An 18,297-nucleotide genomic window follows, 5' to 3' on the forward strand; every position below is an offset into this window, starting at 1 on the left:
GACCAAATCCTTCCATTGCAAGAGCAGAATTTTCAATAAATTAAATGATAGTGTATTTCGATTAATCTTTGATTCTGCGTTGTAAACCTCTAGCTCAAGGATTTTTTTGCCCCTCTTTCTTCTTTTTGGCCTGTGCTCTTCTTCTCTTGTGAGGTCCATCACTCTGTAAATTTTGGGGACATGGGGAAATTGTCTGAAGGGGAGCTTGATTTTGGAGAGCAATTTAAATACTTTATCTCATGAGTGTCTCCCCCTTGCCCAGTGTATGGCAGGAAGTCATTATTCAAGAAGAGTATATTAATTCTGAGTACCAATGTAAATTAATATTAATGTAATGAAGAGCCTGCAGCATGAGGCAGTTCTAATTGCTTTTGCAATAGTTTGCAATCACCAGGCTATCAATTATTTTGTAGTTTGAAAAAGGTGACCGAAAGCTGGTGTGAGAATGTTTATATTTGTAAATAAGCAGGAATCTCTAAAGTTTCAGTAGCTGCTTTGAGATTTATTTAGATGAAACCTGACAGATACAAGTTGTGAGCATCAGTATAAAACATTTGATTTGTCTTGTGATTCAGGCCTCCTGTTTGTTCTTCATAAAAATAGTTAGCCATAAATCTCTATGAAGCCTATAGTAGTAAGCCTCCTTCCCACCACAAGAACACCTGTTAATTTAATTAGATACAAGGCTGTTACTGTTGGAAGTAAAAGGATATCTGCCAGCCTGGTGAGTATTGCATTTCTTCAGTAAGCAGGTCCATAAGTTCAGTTCACCTTGGTTTGAGTTAATGATTGCAAGACTGTAAGAATGATGCTTATTTGTGGTGTTATTGTTGCCACAGTGGTGGCACATAGGGAGTCAGTTTGTTGCAATGGGTTGTTATATCTCTGGATGCAAACCAAATAAACTACTTAGTGTCAAGAGACCTGTTTTGAGGTGTTTGTGGAACTGAAGTACATGCTCCACTGCCTTCTTGAAAAAATGTGGTAGTATGGCCATATCTTTGTGCAGGTGTCACAGGAAAACCTGTTGTCCAGATATGCAGTGCTAACGTTGATATGGATATATTTGCACAGAAGGAGAAAATGGAGGTGAAAGTTACATTCTGTCATTTTAGTTTTCCACGAAAATGTAGCATAGTTTTATGGAGGTTATTTTTTTAAGACTGTTTAAGTATGAGAGCATTAGGAAACTTGAACCTAAATTCTTTAGATCTGAAAAAGCTGGAATAATAATGGTTAAGATTCTCTTGTCACCTTTTACCCTGGTATTACTTCATAACAAGTAACGTCATGGTTGACACTGCTGTGTAAATGATGTCAAGCTCTGCTTTTTTCCCCTTAAAAAAAAACCCAAGAAACAAACCCAAAAAAAACCCCTTGTAGCAAGTGACATTTTAAATGGAAAAAAAAAATCCTTTTGTGTTCTTCCTGACTCTTTGGTGCAGATTCTTTTCATTTTTTAAAGTAATTGTGCTAAACATGAAATTTTTAATTTTTTAAGCCAAAAAGAAAAGGAGGAAATTAATCTAAGCAGGGTCTCATTTAGAACAGCTAGCAGTCTGTGAGCCCTGGCGTTAGCATGCAGATTCCTGCTTGACTTGGAGTCTCTGTAAGTTCTTCTCTAACTATTCTCCTGTCTCTGTTTGTTCCATGCTAAGCAGATGGCCCAGAAATTAGCCAAAAGCAGGAAGAAGGTGCAGTACAAACTCCATCAGCTTGATGTTATGCCTCTTCTTTTGGTTTTTGGGAGGGTTTTTTGCCTTTCTTTTTATTTTGTGTTTTTATTTTCTGCATCCAGCAAGTTTTTTTTAGATTTATTTCCGAGCAACCATACAAGTTGACATTTCTCAGAAATCAGTTGCCCAATTGGCCATTTTTTGTTGCTTATCATTAGCCATTTCATGTTAGAAATAGAGTAAAGACTGGATTTATCAAATGGTTACAGGCAGTACCCAAAAATGCATACTAAAGAAACAGGACTGACATGGTTTTAACTCTGTAAAATGATAGATTAAAGTTAAGTCTTTTTTTTTAAAATATTTTATCTTTCTATACGAGAGTGCTTTGTTTGATTCACAGATGTGTCAAGTTGCTGGATGCAAAAAAGAAAAAAGTTTATGTATATACACACAGTAATATGCTGAGATTGACTCATCTTAGTAATAAGTTTTGTTTATGGAGTTTTTAAGTATCTTTTAACAAATTAATTTTTTAAAAAAAATTCAAGCATTTGGTTTCTGTTAACAAAATATGACTTCTAAAGTGGGTTAGTGCTTGAATAGTATGTTGTCTGACTGTGAAGGACTTCTTACCAGAACTGCATTATGGATTGCTTGAACTGTACCCAGCTGTGGTATAGGTTTTCCATTGGTCTTGGCAGTCACTGTTAGCCCACATAGAAATTCCTCAGGCAAGAGATGCTGTTAGGCCTTTCTATGCCTTGTGTGAAAAACTTTCTTTAAATTTGGATTCTTAGTGCGGAGAAAATGGGAGAATCATTTTGATTTTCATGAAATCTTTATATAGTTCATGTTTCAGTCAGGTATGATTTTACTGAATCAGGAAAAATATCAGGGAAGCTTTTATGAGGTTAACAATTTTTCAAATAATATCCAATTCACTTTCACATATATGTATATAGTTTCCATATCTTTGTGTTTATCTTTAGCTTCTGCAGTCTAATACTCTATCCTGCATTGCTGTTCTGGTGACTGTGTCTTACTGCGTCCCTGTTCGTGAGCTAACATCATTAGTAAGTATGGTACCTAATGTGTTCATTTGACTCTAATCCATTTATTTGCAGGCTCCAGAAGGTGAATCTCAACCCATGACTGAAGTGGACCTCTTCATTTCTACACAGAGAATAAAAGTACTGAATGCAGATACACAGGTATAGAGAAAGACGCCTTTGTCAGTATTGTGGTAGTAGGCTGCTGAAATAGATTTTCATCTGCCTGCCAAAATTTGTTCTTCAAGAAGTGTTGGCTCTTGTATTTCCCTCTAGGATTTCCTAGTAAGAAATCCATGCTCAAGAACCGTGTCAGACATGCGGTTACTCTGGTGTGTCTAACTGTAGTAATTATTAGAATTTGCGGGTAAGCTAATTAGTCAGTTCATTTCTTACGAGCCGTGATGTATCAAGTACTGATTGTGCCCAGAGTAGCCCAAAATGTTTGGTTGTGATAACTTTATAGTCCTTTGCACATACATACCCAGCATGCTCAAGTTCTGATATTGAGGTCTTTATGTGCTTTTTCACAGAAAACACAACTTTAATTTGTAAAACTTGCTCTTTGCTTTACGTTTGGAAAGCGCAGCTTGTTTTCTATTGGCATCTCCCTTCATGCATGACAGGTATTACAGACCTCACTTAACAAAGGTCTTATATTGCCGTTTGTTTGTTTTCATAATGCTAGGTGTGCAGTAAGAACTTCGTTGAAACAGCTTCTCATGTTGTTTTTTGTATTCCTCAGGAAACCATGATGGATCATCCCCTGCGGACCATTTCTTACATTGCAGATATAGGAAATATAGTTGTTTTGATGGCTCGCAGGCGAATGCCACGGTCTAACTCCCAGGATAATGTGGAAGCATCTCACCCTTCCCAAGACGGAAAGAGGCAGTACAAAATGATTTGCCATGTCTTTGAGTCTGAGGATGTAAGGAATTTCTCTGTCTTGTAATTTTCTAGGGGTGGAAATGTAACCACATTTTGGTAGGCTTGAAGTCCATTGCAAGTGGTCCTGCTTGTTCATTAACTGCAACCAACTATTTGATCTAAGCAGAGAAACTTGCCTTCTGTGTGCATGTTTGGACCTGACCTTTTACTCACAAAACTGGTGTTTATAGAAATGCTTCCCATTTTTAAGCTCTTTCAGTGCCTTCCAGTAATAATGAGAGGAGGGTCCAGTTGCCACAGCTTACAAACACCAGCTCAGATTCTGCATGTGAGAGTGAAAGTCTATCAGAGATGCTTATTTTCCTAGGGAAATTCTAATCCCAAATCTTGCATCAAGAATCATTGATACGTACTAGAAAGGTGATTTTTTTTAATATAGGACCTTATATAGGACTTGATATCCTGTCTTCACAATCAGCGTGCATAACTTGCTGACTTTATGTCCTTTTTAAAGCTCAGTAACTGAAAGGTAAAATGAAACATATCAGATTGAAGTGTCTAGGTATGTGGTTGTCAGGATCATAATCAAGTTAGCACTAATAATTTCAGAAAATAAAAAAAATCTCAGTTCTAAGCCCTCCAAATAGCAGGGTATTAGTTAAGAGAAGTAAGGCAAAAATACCAATTTCTTGTAAAATCCTCATATGTCTTCCACTCTACAGTGTATCAGCAAGGACTTTGAGATGGGAAGGTTTTGAATAAGCAGCTGATTTATGTAATGATTGATCTGTTTGAAACCCATGTGTGGATAAATTATCTGGTTGTAGATGAATGTACATGTGCAAGCCACTACTGAGGTTAAAATATAAGGACAAAAGTACTGATAGAAGTAATCCTCTACCAAAATTTTGACAGCATAAAAGAGAGCATAAAAAAATGTGGATTTTTTTCCCAAAAACACCATGTAAGCCAGTTTTGCAAAGCCTTTCAAGAAACTGGTGTGAAAATAAAAAGAGTAGCCAATGTTATTTGGTTTAATATCGTTTGTTATGCTGCCTGCTGTGGGGCTGCTGTTCCTGTATTTGTAGTCACAAGTTTGGACACTGTTAGCACTCTTACTGGCCAGTTGAAAAAGCAAAAATCAAACTGTCAGATGCCAGAGGCTGGGTCTTATTTTTCTTCAGCATGTGGTGGTCTGACTATGATCCAGACTGCCTGGGTCTGTTTCCCAGGCTGCTATCAGTACTTTGGCTAGCTGGAATCTATGCTTCCTTTTGGGGATCATGCATATTACTTCCTGTAGTTTGTTTGGATCAGCCCATGTTTGTGTCAGATGTGGTCCTCCCTGTGCCACTAGATATTTGCCTGTAAAGTACATGCCTGTAGATCTAATAAAAGCATTGCTCAGTGATGTGAAAATATGCTGAGGAATTGCAGGAGATTATATCAGCTCTCCTTAGTCATGGTATAGTTCTCAAATAGTTTGCAAAATTTAACTCAAATACCCAAATGACTAAGAAAGAGTTAGAATGGAAACACTGTAGTACCTGTTATCAGCAAGGAGATGGAAGCTTCAAAGATTTTGTACATCCAGTGGAGTACTACAGACTGTTTATATTATAAAACTCATGAATGTATCATTGTCACCCTTTCTTTTTCTGGGACAGCTGAGTATTTAGAAGAATTTACCCAGTAACTGACACAGAAGCTGTAAGCCCTCACGTTCTGTAGACCAGAATGTGTCTCTGCTTGGAAGAGTCCTTATCTAAGGAGGACAGCACCAGATTTTCCACTGTGTTTAGACCTGGATCTTCAAATGAGCAGAACGCTAGTGATGGGTCCAAATGCTGGGGGTCTAAATGGGAGTTGATCTCTTCTTGGAGAGAAGATACATGTGTGTGAATGTAAAGTCCGCATTTATCTCCTCACCCAGGTTACTGAGCTATGGAGGTGTGGATTTCCCATTTTCTTGCTGTCTTGTTCTTGCTGTCGAAACTAGGTGGATCTGAGCATTGTTAAAATACTGCCAGTCTAGATATTGGCCTTTTCAGCACCAGCAATCACACTATTCTCATCAACAGGTTTAGTGCTAGTTCGAGTTGCTTTAAGGTACAATCAACTTTTTATTTCAGGGTTGGGAACCTTTATCAGGGTCCAAACTGGACTTTAAATAGAACTGGTAGGCTGTATAAAAGTACACCTCAGCAGTATTCGTTCATCACCAGCACTCCCCCAGGCCTACCTTGTCAGCTGTAGAGCTTTCCTCTGCCTCTCTTTGCCACAGCCAGCAGTGTGCTCCAAGGGACTGTTTCAGTACACATTGTGACAAACTCCTGTGCACTACACAGTACTTACCGCATGTATCGCTGCAGTCACGCACAGCAGTACTTTACACCATGCTGTGCTGCTTTCCTCCCCTGTCCATTACCTGTCTCATACTAACCATGGTCACCACCTCAAAGGGAGGCATCCCTCTAGTCTGCTGTTTTCAGCTGCATCCCCCACCTTGCATGACACAGAGCTTTCCCCGTGTCTGTCTCTTGCCCAATTTCTCTCCCACTGCTGCAGATGTAGAACAGCTCATGGTGGGAGCAGTGCAGTGTAGTGAGTGGTGCATTTGGTGGCTTTAGTTGTAAAGAAGGCTACAGGAAGCTGCAGGTGCAAGAGGGTGCACACAGAGGACAGGCTGAGAAGGAAAGGGGCAGGGAACTGGCAGAGTCGTGGGAGTTGGAGGGAGGAAAACAAGAAATGTAGGGGAGAGAGATTGAAGGAGGTAGCAGGGTGGAGAAGGAGATGTGTGTGACTGCTCTTTTCCTCTTTCATCTGAGATTGAGGTAGGAGCAGCCAATACGGACGTGATAGTTTTAAAGGAAGATAAGGAAGGAAGGAAATACCCTCTTAAATGTGGCTGTGTGTTTTCTGGTAGACATTTTCATTTTCACTGCTGGCTCGTCAGAGAACGGCATTGCCTCTGCTAGAAGGGAGAGCCATCTGGGAGCTGCACGTGTGGGAAGAATTGTAGGTGTGAGCTACAGTCACTGCAGTGGGTATACCTTTACATTTGTATTAGCAGTTCATTCTTGTGAAAGGATGGCTTTATTTCTCTTTCTCATTTATAATTGCTTACCAAGCTGTATTCATGGCACAGGTGAATGTGTTGACATTTTGTGGGTCTTTTAAATTAATTTCTAATGCACAAATATTTTTTAAACTCGATTGCAGTAACTTAACTTGTAGGTTCGTCGGCTTGACTTGATGGTCCATTTTACAGTGTGGCTGTAACAGGAAGTGTCAGTGGACAAGACCATCACAATGTTTCACTTTTTTTTTTTTCTCTCTTCTCTGGGAACACTACAGGCACAGCTGATTGCACAGTCGATAGGTCAAGCATTTAGTGTGGCCTACCAGGAGTTTCTGAGGGCGAATGGAATCAACCCAGAAGACCTTAGCCAGAAGGAATATAGTGACTTGCTCAATACCCAGGACATGTACAATGATGACCTGATTCACTTCTCCAAATCCGAAAACTGCAAAGATGTATGTCTCATTTTTTTCCATAATGGCATTAAGCTGCTCTGTACCAGTTGCAGGCCCATGCTGGTAGAAATCAGAAAACCATTAATATTTCCTATAAGCGACCTCAGTGAGCTTAGAATATCTGCCCAAGTAGGACACCCTGTCATCAGTTCTGTTTCAAAGGCAAACAATGAACCCAAAATTTATGAGCAACTAAATGATTTACCACTGGTGTTCTTTTTACCAAAAAATTTTCAGACATGTTTGACATTGTATGTTAATGAAATTAATTTAAAACAGATTAACAGAGTAATACAATTTAACAGATTACAGTAAATGCTATAAAATTTATAGAGACAACGGATGTTTGTGAAAGTGGCTCATTCCAGATTTTAAAGAATTGTATTTGCTGAAAGAATTTGCAGCTTGGTCAATAAAGATGAGCCAGTGCACCACTGCAACACACAAGTAGTGATTTTCCAATCCACAGCCATAAACTTTTGCCATCTCTTCCTGTTTAGCTTTGTCCACTGAAGCCCATGGCACCAGGGTTTCTTCCACTCCAGTTTCTCTGCTCATATGCAGAAATAAGTTGTGTGTTTCGCATTAAGTAAAATCTATATTATGTAGTGTTGATTATTTCATGTGTGAATACAAATTAAAAGTAGTAAAATGTGTACCCTATTTTGGTTTGCCTTTGAATTAGAAATCCAGGTTGCAAATAAGGAGAGGTATGTGTTGGTTGGTCATATGAATGTTTGGGAGGGGGTGTTAAGTCAGTTCCATAGGTGTGAAGAAGCTTTTTTTTGAAACACTTTTTCTTATGATACAGGTTTACATTGAAAAGCAAAAGGGAGAAATCCTAGGTGTAGTGATTGTGGAGTCTGGCTGGGGATCAATTTTGCCTACAGTTATCATAGCCAACATGATGCATGGAGGACCAGCTGAGAAGTCTGGGAAGCTGAACATAGGGGACCAGATCATGTCAATCAATGGGACCAGTTTGGTTGGTTTACCCCTCTCAACATGTCAGAGCATTATAAAGGTATGGAGACTGTTTCTGGAAGTTACATGTTTTAAAAGGGTTACGTAGCAGGAGAGCAGAAAGTATAGAACTCTTAAGTAATTTCTTACCAAACATTTGTACAGTACTTTCCATTTCATGGTCTTTAAACTACAGTGGAAATTACACTACACCAATTTTCTTACTTCCAGAAAATGAGCTGTGCCATTTACTTGTATAGACAAGGATTCTGTAGAACTTCACTCCACAAGAGAGTATTTTGTTCAGAAGGAAGATATGATTAGATGTATATCTGAAGACACTTAAAATTTTATGTGACAAATGGAGGCACCGGTGCCTAACATTGTCCTAGGCCATACTGGCTGTTTAAATGCCTCCTAGTATCTGGCTGAAATAGATCCTTTTGTTGATGTTGTAGTTTAGAACTATTTTTAAAACTTTTAAAGTTTGAATTAAAGACATACTTATCGTCTGTAGAAACTTTGCCCGAGTTATTTGAAAGTGTGATGCTTCTCTTCACTTGGCTAAAAGGGATATTTTAATTAGAAGAGCCTTCCTCTAGTTGTCAGAAAAATATGTTGACTGCAAAAAGCATACAGGTCAACTGGAACCCAGTGTCTGGGGTAGCTGTAGCATACAACGGAATAGATATTTAAACATAAGAGTTTCAAGATCTGGAAAGATGCATCACTAGGCAATGAGTGAGATGAAGCTGTATGGACTTTGTTATTTATTAAAATAGCCCCATAGAGCCCCTGCAGATCATAACATGTAGACGCGTAATGTAGTGCTGGTGGTGTACTCTACAGAAATCCTTCTGTGCTTTCTAGGAATATGCCTGTTAAACTTACTTATTTAGGCAACTTTCTGGTAAGAAGTTGTATTATGTAATTTTTTTTTTGCATTTTGTACTTTTTTAAATCGCAAAGTAAATGTTGCATTTGCAAATTAAATTTACAAGTAAACAAAATCTATAAAGTACATTTTTATTTTTTGTCCATGGATTAGTTTCTTAATACTTGAACTAAGATGTTTGCTATAAAGACTTCCCATTCTAGTTTCCAAAAATGTTAATTCTGAGTTCTGATGAGTAATAGATGCATAAGTCACTGAATCAGCCATTTTAGGTTCAGTAAATAGCAATGATAGCCTGGAAATGTAGCATATTAGAAACACAGCAAAAACAGTCTTACATTTGTTGAAGGAAGGAAGAGAAAAATTGTATTAAATATCTTTGTGCCAGCTTCAGTGGAACATAACTAGCTGCATATGTAGGCTTTTCATGTTAGCCGTACTTGTTTCCTATCCCACATCAGTTTTATTTCTAAAACTGTGATGAGTTACACTTCTCTGATTCAGAGCCTTTTCAGGTGGAGTTTTGTTGTGCTCATCTGTACTTTCTCAAAACAGAAACAACCAGCTTTGCTGTTTCCAGCTTCTGAAGACCTTTCTTTTCCTCACTGATACTTACTGCTGTTGCCATAGGAACTGCTAGCCATTTATTTTGTCGTTCTAAAGAGAATCACAGAATCACAGAATCAGTCAGGTTGGAAGAGACCTCTGGGATCATCGAGTCCAACCAGAAGATAGTCTGTATGTTTGCAGGTCTTCATAACCATGTATCTGGAGCTGTTCATATAGAGCTTCTGGTAGCATCTATACCACTGAATGATCTAAGCACATATTTAAATGTGGCAGAAATATCTCAGAATTTCAGATTTCTTTAGCATGCTGTAAGGACTCCTGTGAATAGACAAGACTATTATGTAGCTAAGAAAAATATCCTGCAAGAACTTCAAATAAGATAATTTCGGTATTATGGATGTAATCTCTGCTGCTAATCGACCATAAACCAATTGCAAAATGACAGAGCTTGGAAAAAGCTTTCCATATGGGGTGGTTATTCCCTAATTGTATTATGCTATTTGTATCTTTTTCAGAAGCATCTGCTGCTGGCTTCTATCAGAAGCAGACTCAGGGACTAGATAAGCAAATAAGTTGGTCAAATGATGCAATTGTTTTGTTTCTGATCAGCATATATTACCAGTCTGCATAATACTGGAAATGAGCCACTTTTGAAATATATGCACTTTCTGTAAAATTAGAAAATTATTTGTTGGGGACCACATTACTTTTTTTTCAAGGAATATATATAAATGACTTGCACATTCGTCAGGGAAGTATGAGTGCAATGATAATACCAACTCTGTTGAGGGCATGTAACCTGAGTGAACTCAGATGACTGAAGTTAGACACCTAAGTTCCTCATAGAAATGGGCATCTCCAGTACTCTACATGACTCCTACCCTCCTGGATTTAGAAGGCTGAGGCAGAAGCCCGTGAGACTTTTGAGCAAATATCATACCCACAGCTTAGTACAGGTTGATTGTTGTTGTGAAGACCTGCCTATAGAAGACAAATGGCTCTTGAGCATGTGTGGTGTGCTACTAACTCCTCCCCAGAGCGGAGGACTCCATAGTCATGGAAGAGATGGCGTTCTGACCTTCTTTCTGCTGAGGGTTGAGCAGAGGCAGTTTCCACAGCCATGTGCTTTGTTGTTTTGTGTTCGCATGCCCATTCTCTTGGAGCCAATTTCAACAATGAGCCAAGCTGAGCTCAGCACTGTGTGAAAGTGAGGGCAGCTGTTTCCCATGTGATGACTGCATCAAGTTTAAGGCACTGACAAGAAAACAGACTCTAAGGCAGTTCACTCTCGCAGGATGCCAGTGTAGTTATTCAAGTCCCTGCTGGATCTGGAGTTTAGCTCAACAAAATTAGCAGCAGCAACTGGATGTAGAGACTTCAGTGTGTTACCTTAGCTATAGTAGGAATTATTTTTCAAAACTGATCTTTTGAAGTCAGTGTCAGATACCTGTTAGTTGCAGTGGAACCCAGATTTCAATTGTACGTATAAAAGGAATTCAGAAGTAGGTACTAGAATTTGTTAGGTGTTGTATTGAGTAAGGCGGAAGTTGCTGTATTCTTTATAAAGCATTTACTTCTTGATGTGGATTTTATTTATGTATTTATTTATGGCTAATCCTTTGTGTGAATGAAGCATTATCTTAATGATCTGCAAGAGCTCTGAATACTTGAAGTTGTACAAGGGGTCAGATTGCAGTTACCTGCATTTCTACATTTGAGTTTTCATGGAGCCATGCAATCACAGAGTCTCTGAGACTGGCGGTCACTGCTGAAGCTGGTCTAGACCAACACTTTGGTTCAAAGTAGAGGAGGTTGCTTAGGGCTGTGCCCACTAGGGTTTAAATATCTCCAAGGCTGGATACTCCACAACCTCTCTGGGTAATCTGTTCCAGTGCTTTACCACCCTGAGAGTAAGAATAAATTTTCCTCCTTCAGTTTTCTTCTGGTAGCAAGATGTTCATTATGAATGTGATATAACTCATTTAGAAGGGAGGAGGAGGAATGGAAATTAGGAGCACTGCTTATACAAGCATGGTATGAGCAGGAAGTGCCATTTGCTTGACAGAATTGAATAAATCCTATTAGGGAAGCCACTTATTTGTAGCTATCTTAGCTACTTATTTAAAATTTTATTTCCCATCCACAGTCATTGGCTTTTTTTGTGAGCTGCATAGACATGTTTAATATTCTTTTTATACATGATTTGGGTTATCAAATAAGAAATTACCAACAGGAAGCTAGTTTTCTTAAAACAACTGTGTCAGCTTCTTGGCAAGAAAAATTTGATATATTATCACTCGTTTCACTGAATATTCTGATGCTTGTGTCTGGCATTCAGTGATCAGATTCTGTTACAGTGCATACAAAGAGCTGTTTATTCAGGGCTGTTCCCATATCAAGATCTTAACACTTTTTTTTCCCCCACAGTGCTTATATCAAATGTTTCACTCTGTCTTTGCCAGTATTTTTCATGGTGATTTCTTTTGACAGGGTTTGAAAAACCAGGCCCGGGTTAAACTGAACATAGTTAGGTGTCCTCCAGTAACCACAGTCTTGATCAGGAGACCGGACCTCAGATATCAGTTGGGCTTCAGTGTGCAGAATGGGATTGTAAGTAGTTTCCACAGTCTCTGGTTAAGCTTTAATATACATGAAACTTCTTATAGATTGTGGCTAAGTTTCAGTGTGGGAAGAGGGAAGCTGCCATTTTCTCCCCTACAGGAAGCAGGACTTTGCACATGTGTTAAGTTTAAGATATAAAAGCTGAGTAATCAGAGTCATTTTATTTCTTTAGCTCTACTTGCTTCACAACTTTAGAGTCAGCCAGAGGAACAGAAAAGCTGGATAAACAAAAATGTGTAGCAGAGGCTGTTTTCAATCTGCATAATTCGTGTCTCCAACCAAGCCATTGCATGATCTCAGAAAAATCCTCTTCTGTTGTAAGGCATCTACATCCTGAACATTGTTAAACTGTGGTCCTTCATACACTTGTAAATTTCTAAACCACAGCACATGTGATGAACAGCGCAAACAGCCTTTTCTGACATTTGTTCTGCTCTTGGAAGAGAATATCCAGTAGTTATTTGTCACTAACAAATTTTACTTTGAATCAGTGATCGATTATATTTTAGAATTTGTTGCAAGCCTCTGTGTTTAAATGCTGATTTACACTTTACAGGCAAAAACGGGTAATCTAAAGCCTCTCTTCCTTATCCAGACCTCAATAAATTTCTCCTTTCCCTTCCAGATCTGTAGCCTTATGAGAGGAGGCATAGCAGAGCGAGGAGGTGTGCGTGTCGGCCATCGGATCATTGAAATCAATGGACAGAGTGTTGTAGCAACACCCCATGAGAAAATTGTTCACATTCTCTCAAATGCTATTGGTGAGGTAAGAGAGCAGGCAATGTGTCTAGGCAATATAACATAGTTCATTGCCATTACCAGTAACGACCAGTGGAAACCAGTAACAAGTGATGTCCCTCAAGGGACCATACTGGGACCAATAATTTTTAATATCTTGATCAATGACATAGACAGTGTTTCCAGATGACACCAAGCTGAGTGGTGCAGTTGATAAGCTCGAGGAAAGGGATGCCATTAGAGGCACCTTGACAGGCTTGAAAAAAGAGGGCCCATGTGACCCTCATGAAGTTCAGCAAGACCAAATGCAAGGTCCTGCACCTGGGTCTGGGCAATCCCCAACATCATTACAAACTGGGGGATGAATGCATTGAGAGCAGCCCTGCAGAGAAGGACTTGGGTGTATCGGTGGATGAAAAATTGGACATGAGCCAGCAATGTGTGCTTGCAGAGCAGAAACCCAACCATATCCTGGGCTACATCAAAAGAAGTGTGGCAGCAGATCGAGGGAGGTGATTCTCCCCCTCTACTCCACTCTGTGAGACCTCACCTGGAGTACTGCACCCAGTTCTGAAGTCCCCAACACAAGAAAGACAGGGACCTGTTGGAGCAGGTTCAGAGGAGGGCCACAAAATAGTCAAAGGGCTGGAACACCTCTCCTTTGAGGAAAGACAGAGTTAGGGTTGTTCAGCCTGGAGAAGAGAAGGCTCCAGTGACACCTTATTGCAGCCTTTCAGTACTTAAAAGAGGCTTATAAGAAAGATGGAGAGAAACTGTAGTGACAGGACAAGGGGCAATGGTTTTAAACTGAAAGAGGGTAGATTTAAGCTAGATAGAAGGAAGAAATTCTTTAGTGTGAGGGTGGTGAGGCACTGGAACAGGTTGCCCAGAGAAGTTGTGAAGTTTTCAACCATCCCAGGTTGGATGGGGCTCTGAGAAACCTGATGTAGTGAAAGATGTCCCTGCCCACAGCCAGGGGGTTTGGACTAGATGATCTTTAAAGGTCCCTTCCCACTCAAACTGTTCCATAATTCTGTGATTCTACCTCTATTAGCATGTTGCTATTCAAACCTAAAAAGTGGAAGTGAGAGCAAGGCAGCACACCATTTCGTTTATTATTTACCCATAGTTCTCCTACATTTTAGAAGAACCCTGATCTGAAAATATGAATTGTCCAGAACTTTAGATGGCTCATTGATACTAAACATACTGTTTCCTAAAATCACCACCTGCAATAAAGAGTTTGAAAACTCTCAGGTTTTACCTTTCCCCTTCTGTCCTGTACGGCCATAGCTAGTTCCTTCCCAGGTGCTCTGTTGTAGTATGCATCTTAGGAATGTTGATTAACTTGTCCTATTTCCTCTAGATTCACATGAAGACTATGCCGGCTGCCATGTACAGACTGTTGACTGCACAAGAGCAACCAGTTTACATCTAAAGCCGACACCTCGCTGTCGCAATATGCATGGGGGATATTTTCTGTCACTAGTGCTTGTCTCTCTAGTGCTGCATTTCTGTGTCTGCAGAGACATTGCTTTTTCTCTCTCTCTCTCCCCACCTCCCTTCACAGACACAAACACACTGTCTCTCTCTCCTCCCTCCCTTTTTCCTCTTCTCCTCACCATTTTCCTATATTTTGTGAAGGGGCGAAATATGTCTGTGGGACTATTTTGGCTGCATCTTTTTACAAGTGAAACTTCATGCAGTTCTGCAAAACAGGAAAACAGGAAAATAACAGCAGCATTGTTCACAGCAGGATTCACAAAGAAGCTTGACTCTGCTTCCTGCTATAATCAGTCTTATTTTTGTGGCTATAATTTGACAAACTGAGTAAATTAAATGTTGCTGAATGAAAGATGTCTTTACCAAACAGATAAAACTATAGGGTGCAAAGTGTTCTCTTGGATGTTCTCCATGTGACTTTGCTTTTCTTACGCGATTTTCCCACAGGCACTGAGCTAGGTATTAAAGGTTTATGTCTGTAGGGAAAGTAAAATACCAAAAGGATAGTTTTGCCCTCAGGAAGAATTACCTCCTTATGAAGACTCAGCAAGTGCTGTTGTAAAATGCACTGTCCAAATACACACCTTTTTATTCCCTTCTGTCATCAGTTCTTCATGGTAGTTGGACCCCAAAAGGTACTCTGTGAGTTGCTGAAACATGTTACACTTGCATTACTTACACTAAGTAATTTGGGAGGCACTTTTTACAGCTGCCTACCCCTCTCAGTCCCCAGGTTTTCTTCTTTGTTTTCTTCTACTTTATTTTTAAATGCAAACATGACTTTTATTGTCCCTTGACTATTTTAGAGGTTAAAGGGAGTGGGGAAGATCTTTAAATGTCTACAAGATTAATAGTGAGGGGCTTTCCTAAACAGCTACACTTTTTCTAGGCTCTTAATTCCAAATTTGGTGCACACAGCCATGTGTGCCAGTGTATATAGACATTTTTAAAATTGTGCTTGCTATTTATGAAGTTTGAATATAGGAGATCTGCAGACTATTCTAAGTAATTTTGTTCTCTGAGCCAGTTTTAACACATATTTTTGTCCAAAGACCTGTCTAATTTTATTGACTTTCTATTTAGTTCATGATATAGATAACAGTGGAAGGGGATGAGGTGAGAATAAACTTATTTATTTTGTTACATAATTTAACTTGTGATTTTTTTCCACATGTATGGCACTTAAAGGAGATATATGTGTACTATATGCACTTGTATGAAGATGATAAATTGTAGGGATGTATGTAATCTAGGATTTGATTGGCCTCTAACTTGCATGCTAGAGACAAAAGGGGGAAAAAGTGGCTGGTTTGTTTTTTTTTTTTAAGAGGCTAAAAAAAAAAAAAAACAAAACAGTGGCTTTTCTTCCTAGTGAGAGGAAAATTCTCCATTCTCTGTAGTTACTTTTTACGGGGACTATATACTGATGTTAGTGCTGAAATTAAACCATGCATTTAGTCCAGGCTCATATGTTGCTTGCTTTTAAAGACACAGTTTCTGTTGTGTTTTAATGTGGTAGAAAGGCTCAGTGAAATGAAAATAAGAGCAGACTGCACACAGCCACACACCACTTCTGCTTTGCAAGTGTGCTGTTGGACGTAGTCACTTGTTTCCCAGTGGTTGCAGGGTGGGGTGTGCAATGTAAGCGTTTTTTTTGCGATCCAGTAATGTTACCGCGGAGATTCGTAGACGGGGATGTGTGTGTGTGTGTGTACGTGCGTATGCACGCTTGGTGCGAACACTGCTGAGAGCCGTTGAGCACTCTTGCCAGAGGTCCGTTTTTGGCTTTAGAAGTCATGGATACCCATGGGCTGATCAGAGGTGAAGAATAAACTTTGTATTTCAGTGGGAAGTAAATATTTAAAGGAGATAATGAAGTGGTGCATAGACTATTGTAGTAAGTGAATGTGTTTTAGTGTTGAGATTAATGTATGATGACTTGATTTTACTGCAGTTCTTGTTGTTATATAATTTAATCCCAATCTCCAGAATAGCAGATTGCACAAGAAAGCGGTGTTAGTATTCCAGGTTAGTACTTACCTCTGCTACCTGACTGATGCAACTAGATAGTGAATGAATTGTGAGTATATTGTTTAACAGTAGACATCTGGTTTACGATAATTTGAACTTTTTTCCAGAACTTTACATATATATAGTGATATATGTAAATATGATATATAACCATGTACAATTTAGAAGATTATATACAGTGCAGCCTTTCCATAAGTTGCCTGAGGAAACTCAGTGAACTCTTGAAGACACAGTTATCATGCTTCTGGTTCCTGCTATGTTTACACCCTCAGCTGCACTTGTTTCTGTGGTTCTGTCCAACTCGTGTGGTGGGGTCTTTAACTCACTTCACTGGGAAATGATGAAGACCTGAACATGCAAACTTATTTCAGGATGAAACAACTGTTTCTTTGAAAATCTTGCAGCCAAGATTCTGTGAAGTTACTGGCACTTGAGTGCTTGAACAGTTCGTGGTAAACAGGTGCTTAACATTAAGCAAATGAATGCTTGCAGGATCAGAGTCTAGCAAAAAAAATCTCAGTTTTTCCCATTACAGTGTGTGCATAAGATTTCTGAACTAGGAGGTCCATAGTGTGTGCACACTTCTGATAACAGCCTTGTAAACAATCCCATTTTACTTTGTAAAGGGAAAGAGTTTCAAGAAAAAGGAGCTCGAAAGGGAAACTTGGCAGTTCCCTAGACTGTTGCAGCAGTTTGTTAGATTACATGTGTGAATTTTTAACAGATTCAGAGGAACAAGCTGCTGGTTTACATTCCTTCTTCAGTGACAGACCTGAATTCTTTTTCATCCTTGCTGCTTCATACAGTCTAATTAACTCTTCAGTGTTTACATTAAGGATGAAACATCCCTTGTATTTTTTTTATTGGCAAGTTTCACACATTTGTTTTGAATCTCGTTTGAATTTGAGACTTAGTGGGGATTTCCAGGTTAGTTTGCTTTCCTTGTTTTCTAAATGAAATGTGTTTCTGAAGACAGCAATGTGGTTGAGAGCTTTTGCACATATTTAGCACAGTACCTAGACTATGAAGTTGTACTGTTGTTCTGTAAAGAGGGTGAATAGAAATTATTGTAAAGCGTTGGGAAAAGTATAGTATTGTATTTGTAACAATATTGTTCTTTGTAAACATTTAATGATCTCTATATATAAATATAAATATATATATAAATATATGTGAGCCTGGAATGTTGATACTGCACATCTACTGAATGTAATTCCTCTGATGTTTTTTGCCACAGGTCTCCAACTTCTGTAACGAAGCTGCAATGGTTTGATTTAGGGGCGAGGGCAGAGGGGAGAGGAGTGGGCTTTTTGCTTTGGGTGGGGCAGGATGGGGGGCTTCTGGACAGCTATTTTGTTGTGATGTATTTATTGTGCTACATTCTTTTATTTAACAGAGCGCTACTGTCTGTAAGACTTGCAACAATAAAATACAGAACAAAAATACCTCAGACAAGGCTGAGAGTTTGCTCATACTGGTTTAGGGGTTGGCTCGCCCATAATGAATGCGTGAATGCTTGAAAGGTGTCTCTTTTGGCACTTAGTCTGGAGTAATACTGTATCTGTTTGTGCAGATGTGAACCAATGCTGTTAACTTTGTTTTTAAAACAGCATTATTTTCAGGTACTGAATGACACCAGTGCTCCTAAATGAAGCCGATTCCTTATTTGAGGTTGCATCCCAGTTTTTACCATGTGAAGTGTCACCATGTTTGAATCTTCCAAAAATATGTTATTTCAAGATGCCTTTTGTGTCACAGAAATATTATTTCATTGTCTGAATAACTTTAAATGTGCTTTTTTCATAAATGAGGTCTTGCT

The 18,297-nt window shown here is 39.1% G+C and overlaps 1 protein-coding gene across 1 annotated transcript in view; it reads left to right on the forward strand.

Moving 5' to 3' along the window:
- The window catches only part of APBA1 (amyloid beta precursor protein binding family A member 1), a 101,126-nt gene extending 83,375 nt beyond the window's left edge, over positions 1–17,751 (forward strand). The window contains exons 6-12 of the mRNA XM_068422350.1: positions 2,804–2,890; positions 3,474–3,659; positions 6,977–7,156; positions 7,968–8,180; positions 12,075–12,194; positions 12,832–12,972; positions 14,311–17,751. Coding sequence (XP_068278451.1) covers positions 2,804–2,890; positions 3,474–3,659; positions 6,977–7,156; positions 7,968–8,180; positions 12,075–12,194; positions 12,832–12,972; positions 14,311–14,382 — 999 coding nt within the window. The 3' untranslated portion in view covers positions 14,383–17,751. The remainder of the gene's footprint in view (positions 1–2,803; positions 2,891–3,473; positions 3,660–6,976; positions 7,157–7,967; positions 8,181–12,074; positions 12,195–12,831; positions 12,973–14,310) is intronic.
- The last annotated feature ends 546 nt before the right edge of the window (positions 17,752–18,297 follow it).

This window comes from Nyctibius grandis, chromosome Z (assembly GCF_013368605.1).
Source record: "Nyctibius grandis isolate bNycGra1 chromosome Z, bNycGra1.pri, whole genome shotgun sequence".
NCBI classification, from domain to species: domain Eukaryota; kingdom Metazoa; phylum Chordata; class Aves; order Nyctibiiformes; family Nyctibiidae; genus Nyctibius; species Nyctibius grandis.